The following is a 6485-nucleotide window of genomic DNA, read 5'->3' as shown; positions in this document are numbered from 1 at the left end:
CCCGCCACCACGCCTGGCTAATTTTTTAGTACAGATGGGGGTTTCACCGTGTTAGCCAGGATGGTCTCGATCTCCTGACTTCCTGATCCGCCCATCTCGGCCTCCCAAAGTGCTGGGATTACAGGCTTAAGCCACCGTGCCTGGCCGATGATGTCTTTTAAAAGCACAAAATTTTCTAGTTTTGGTGATACCCGGTTTATCTATTTTTCTCTTGTTGCTTATTTTTTGGATGTCAGATCTAAGAAACCATTGCCTAATCTAAGGTCGCAAAGACTTAAATGCCTATCTTTGCATATAATTTAATTTTTTTTGAATTAAAAGTTTTATAGTAGTGCTAATAAAGAAAATCTTAAGGGGGATAAAAGCACTCATATTCCCATTAACCTAGAAATTATTTACTTTTGCAATACTGTCACCTCCCTGCTCAGTATATACCTATTTTCTTTATGACTATTAAGTACTATGTTGTATTCTGACATTTTCTATATTTATACATATTAATAATTTTAATTTTTAAGGCTACATAATATTTCAAGTTTATTTCCCAATTTTAAAACAATATTTTTCATAGTTTTGTTTTGCTTATATGATAAAACTCCAATTAACATTGGTAAGTACATAACTTTTTGCTTCTGTTTGACTTATTTTCTTAGTATAATTTTCTAGGAATGGAATTACGGGGTCAAAGGATGTAAATTTCGTTACAGCTCTTAAATGAAGTCATATTACTTCTAGAAATTATTGTAATCAAATTCTGTGCTTTCGTTTAGTAAATGTAATTGATATTATAAATTGAAGAATTTACCTTGAGGATAATTATGTCAGGAATCCTCCATCAAATTCAGAGTGAAGTGATATGTGTATTTCTTCATCTGAAAAAAGCAAAATGGTACTTTTATGAGACACTTTGTACTGATATTTAAAACTAGGACAGGCTGGGCATGGTGGCTCGTGCCTGTAAATCTCAACACTTTGGGAGGCCAAGGCAGGTGGATCACCTGAGTTTGAGACCAGTCTGGCTGGCCAACATGGTGAAACCCCATCTCTATTAAAAGATACAAGATGTTAGCTGGGCGTGGTGGCAGGTGACTGCTACTTGGGAGGCTGAGGCAGGAGAATTGCTTGAACCTGCGAGGCAGAGGTTGCAGTGAGCTGAGATTGTACCACTGCACTCCAACCTGGGCGACAGAGCGAGACTCAAATAAATAAATAAATAAATAAATAAATAAATAAATAAATAAATCTAGGACAGTTAGTTGCCTTTTTGACTAAAGATAAATATACTTAAAATTCACATTTTATGGTACCCTCTAAATAATAATAGTATAATTTGTTAAATTTCTTTAGGCTTCGGGAGCAGGAAAGAAAAGAAGCAGAAGAAGCTAGTCAAAAGGAAATAGAAGAATGGGAAAGAAAACTTCTAGCTCAAGCAGCTCCAACTTGTATGGAGACCATGTGGGAAATTCCAGCTATTGGGCATTTCCTTTGTTTAGCTCAACAAATTCTAAATTTGCCAGAAATAGTCTTTTACGAATTGGAACGTTGTCTTCTGATGCCTCAGTGTAATGTTTTCCTATCTAAAATAATGACTTCTCTATTAAGTCCTCCCCATCGCAGACCTACCTTACATCGAAGACCTACTTTGCCTTACAGGACCTGGGAAGCAGCACTGAGGCAGAAAGTACAACAGTGGTACACTGCTGTAGGGCAGACTGAAAATCCTGATAACTGTGCTGAAAAACTGGGGTTGTGTCCTCAGTTTTTTAAAGTTCTTGGAGAAGTCAATCCATTAGAAGAAAACCTTTTCACGAACTACCTTTTACCAAAAAGTATGGCTACTTAAGGGTCTTTGTGACTTTGTGTATGAAACACAAAAAGAAGTTCAAGATGCTGTACTTGGACAGCCTATCCATGAATGCAGAGAAGTTATTCTTGGTTATGATTATTTGGAGAATGCTTATGTACATTTTCCACAGTTCTGTGGTGCAGACGTACGGATTTATAAACAGAGACCCTTTCAGGCCCCAGAATTTCCAATTCCACCCATTAAAATACAAAGAGTACCTCGGATTAAATTGGAGAAATTGAAGTGTGACTATGTTAGTACAAGTAATGGAGAACATAGATGTAGTAGAGACAGCATGCCCTCTGCCTTCAAGAAAGAGCAGGAAAATAATTTTGATCCAGCTTGCTGCCCTGCTAAAATGATCTTGGATAATCATGACATCTCTCTTGAAATGGAAGTAAAATCCAACTATGAAATTAGAATTCGCAGGCCTTGTGAAATTAAAAAAACTGATTGTTGTAAAGAAAATTTAGAGAAACCAGGGAGTCCAGGGGAAGTTACTGGCTTTGGAGAGCCTCTCAGTCCAGGTGAAATAAGGTTTATAGAAAATCAGGAAAAATATGGTGAAGCTTCCAGAATAAAGATTGAACCCAGTCCATTAAAAGAAAATACTCTGAAATCTTGCCAAATACATGTAAATGGAAGTCACAGTGATCATCCAGAAATTAACTGCCACAAAGTCGTAAGGGAAATTCTATTAGAGCAGTCACTACAGAGCCACAAGAAACTCAAACTAACTAAAATGAGGGCCAAAAAGAAGAAAAAGAAAAAAAAGAAATTGAAAGATGTTTTGAATGAAAACTTACAGAGAAAGCGTGAAGGTCTTCATTCTCTTGCATTCAAGTCTTACAAACCTGAGATCCAGAATAAGTTATTGATCATCAAAAAAAAAGCAAAACACAAGAAGCACAAATCTGGTAAGCTAACACAAATGGATGGCAGTTATGTTTAAGTATAATTCAAATTGTTTTTTCAATTATTCATCATGGGTGCTTTGATTGAGAGACTGAAATGCACATGTATGCATGCGTGTATACTTGAGGGTCAAATTTTATTTTATATTCCATGAGTTAAAAAGGCAGAGTAGATGTCGTTTTATATACTTACAACAAAAAAAGTACTGATGCAGTATGTTTGAATTTAATTTTCAGTTGAACATGTTTGGGCATTATGTTTTTACCTTTCTCTGAACCAATTTCTTTCCCATCACTTATGCAGTGGTTCCCCCTCCCCCCGCCAGGTGTAGGGCAGTACGGTGTAGTAGGAAAAGCACTGATTTCAGGAAGTAACATTCCCAGGACTAAAGTTCATAGCAACTAGCTACTTAAACCAAGGATAGTCAGATTATCTTCCTGAGTCTGTTTTTTTCCACATCATATATTTTTCAGAACTCTGTTTTCAGTATATATTGTTATATCAAGAAAATATGTGGAATATAAGAAAATTACATACCACTGCACTCCAGCCTGGTCAACAGAGCGAGACTCTGTCTCAAAAAAAAAAAGAAAAAAATGTTAGTCTCTAAAATATTAAATAATATTTTAAAATTAGAACTACTTCCCAACTCAAATATATAATACATTAATGTAATTGTAACCCAGAATCCTTTATTGTTTATTACACTGCTATTCATGTGCTCAAAGGCAGTAAAGTGGTTTATAAAATAGACTCTGCTGTAGATCAGAGAGAAAATTGGAGGGAGTTTTGTATCCAGTTCTAGAAAAATGAATGGAAACACTTGGAAGGCAAATTTATACATTGTATTCAGCAAGTACTCTAAGCCTTAGTTGAGGAGAGAAGACTTACATGCCTGAAATAGACGAAAAGAATACACTTGTTTGTATACTTATTTTATTCTCAGAGCAATTTTTAGAAAGTCAGGTCTTAAGTGACAAAAATGTTTGGATCTGGTAGATCCAGTTTTGTCTGCTTACCTAGTTAATACTGGGTAAACATCGGCCAATTCCCTTTTTTCCTCAGTTACTGAATTCCTTGTTGATGTAACAATGTTACATAAAATATTATAATAACAATTAAACATTGTTTTATGTAATTTTCAGTCCACTTGTCTATCTGAGGCTTTGCCCTGTTCTTCTTTATTAAGTGTGAGACATCCTGGCCTTTCATAATCAGTTTGGGGCATACCTTAATCCAGTCTTTACTTTCTCACTGTTTTTAAAAGTGAGCTCTATCATCATAGGTTTGGAAAATACTCCTCTTGAAGATTCACATTGTGCTTTAGTAGAGGTTCACAATTCATTTTGCAAAACTGATAATAGATTTGTTTTGAAATTCAGAACTCTTTCAATATTAGAACGGTGTTATGGTGTATATAATGTTTAAGTTATCCCCATTGGGGCTTAGGTTAAGGAATATCCCCAGTGGGAATTACTCCTGTAATCAAACATACAATCTCTACAGAAAAATGTATGAATTAGACTAAATAAAACAAAGACTAGAAAACCTTAAGTTCAAGTCAGGTTTTGTTACCATATAAATTATATTTGAGACTTTTAGTTTTCAAAACCTTTTGAACTTCTAATTTGTTAAGTTATTCTGGACCTGTTTATTAAAGACTCTGGAAAGTCTTGAAGAAAAGAAAACTGCTTGATTTTGTTTAACGTATTTTTTTTAAATTTATTTTAACACAGCTTTTTTTCAAGTAATAGTTACCAATAACCTGTGTATTCTGTAGAATACACTCTGGGATAAGCTGTGTCATTTATGACTGATGTATGAACCTTCACTTAGGGTGGACTAAGTTCTACATGCAATTAATCTGGTCTGTTTTATGTTACGTAATACAGGCTTTAATTTTTGGTGGGATCTCCAAATTTAGTAAGCCTTATTGTATTGGTAGGTGATTTTTAGTAGAAGGCACAAAGACAATTTGGTTGAAAATGACTTGATAATTTTAGCACAGTTTGAGGCAGTTTGGGTAACATTTAAGCATTTTAATCTACTTTTCAGAATTGGGATTTCCTTCCTCCTTTTAAATTTTGAATTCATTTTACTCATTTAGGCCTGTTCCTTACTATTGGAAACATTATGGAATAAATAGAAGACAATGGAAACAATATAATGTCCGTTATCTCATGCTTGATCTTATGTTTTATTCAATCATAGAATAAGAAAATATGACCTGGCGATTAGAAATTTTTCCTTGATGACCTGTTTTCAAAATATAAACGTTTCTGAAAACTTTGTCATTTAAGCAAGACAAGCAACATTAGCTGTGCATAAATTAAACATAACTATTTAAGAGTAAAAAAAACCCAGAGCAAAAAAATTCAGATCATTTGGTTTTCTTTCATTGTTTTTTCTTATTATAAAAGCAATCCATTTTCTTTAAAGAATATAGAGACAAGCAAAAAGAATAGCCCTTTCCCTTCCCTCATTACCTAGTAAATGTTTATTCTTTTATCACTTCCTTAAGGAAGCCTCCATTATCTTTTGACTTGTTAAAGTTTTCCCTGTTATTCATGCTTATAGCACCAGACACTTCTCCTTCATGATACTTATTATAGTTGCCTTTACTTCTGGGTTATTTTGATGATTGTCTCCTCTCTATACTGTAACATTCTTAGGAACAGAAGGATTATTTCTGGTTTTGCATCCCTGGCACTTTAGCAGATTGGTTGATGCATTGTGTGGGAATATACTAAATAAATAAATGAACACATGTAATATGGTTCACCTAGATGTAACTTAAACTAACTACTTATTATTAACTACTTATTAACTACTTATTATTTCAACACTTTTTCAAAGACTATATTTGTTTATATAGGATTATACTATACATACCATTTTAACAATCTGCTTTTTTCCCCTACCTATCAGTATACCATGAACATCTTTGTGCAATAAATAGGTCCCTGCATCATCATTTTAAATGGCTGTGTAGGATTCTGTTGTGTGTATTTTGCAGTTAATTTAACCAATCTCCTTATTGGACATTTTGGTTGTTTTCAATAATGTACTGTTATTATAGATTGTGTAGAGCAAGTAGAGTTGGCTAAAATGAATTAGGAATTCTAAAATTAGGGGACTTTTATAAAATCTGAAAAAACACAAAAAAGATTACAGATGCATTAACAATTACAAAAAGCTTATGGTGTTTTAAGATGCTTTCAACCAGTTTGGTTTGGAATTTTTTTTTTTTTTTTTGAGACGGGGTCTTATTCTTGTTGCCCAGGCTAGAGTGCATTGGCGTGATCTCTGCTCACTGCAACGTCTGCCTCCCGGGTTCAAGCAGTTCTCCTGCCTCACCCTCCCGAGTAGCTGGGACTATAGGCGTGTGCCACCATGTCCGGCTAATTTTTGTATTTTTAGTAGAGATGAGGTTTCACCATGTTGGCCAGGCTGGTCTCGAACTCCTCACCTCAGGTGATCCGCCCACCTCGGCCTCCCAAAGTGCTGGGATTACAGGCGTGAGGCACCGTGCCCGGCCAATAGTCATTATTTTCACCCAAATCATTTTATGGTGTCACCTCTAAACTGACTAAAATGGATAAGACAAGTGGTCTTATTCTCTTCTAGGTGAAAGAACTAAGTTAAAAACTCTTATAGGTGAAAAAACTAAGTTAAAAAGTGGTCAGTGACCTCAAGTGAATAACAGTTAAGTACAGATAAAGAC

General features: G+C 34.8%; 1 protein-coding gene across 1 annotated transcript in view; it reads left to right on the top strand.

Moving 5' to 3' along the window:
• The window catches only part of BRD10 (bromodomain containing 10), a 90867-nt gene that overhangs the window by 40625 nt on the left and 43757 nt on the right, over positions 1-6485 (top strand). The window contains 2 exon segments of the mRNA XM_017877455.1: positions 1348-1800; positions 1802-2792. Coding sequence (XP_017732944.1) covers positions 1348-1800; positions 1802-2792 — 1444 coding nt within the window.

This window comes from Rhinopithecus bieti, unplaced genomic scaffold (assembly GCF_001698545.2).
Source record: "Rhinopithecus bieti isolate Rb0 unplaced genomic scaffold, ASM169854v2 scaffold_10657, whole genome shotgun sequence".
Classification (NCBI taxonomy): domain Eukaryota; kingdom Metazoa; phylum Chordata; class Mammalia; order Primates; family Cercopithecidae; genus Rhinopithecus; species Rhinopithecus bieti.
Note: the sequence above shows the minus strand (reverse complement) of the source record. Positions and strands in the feature narration are given on the sequence as shown.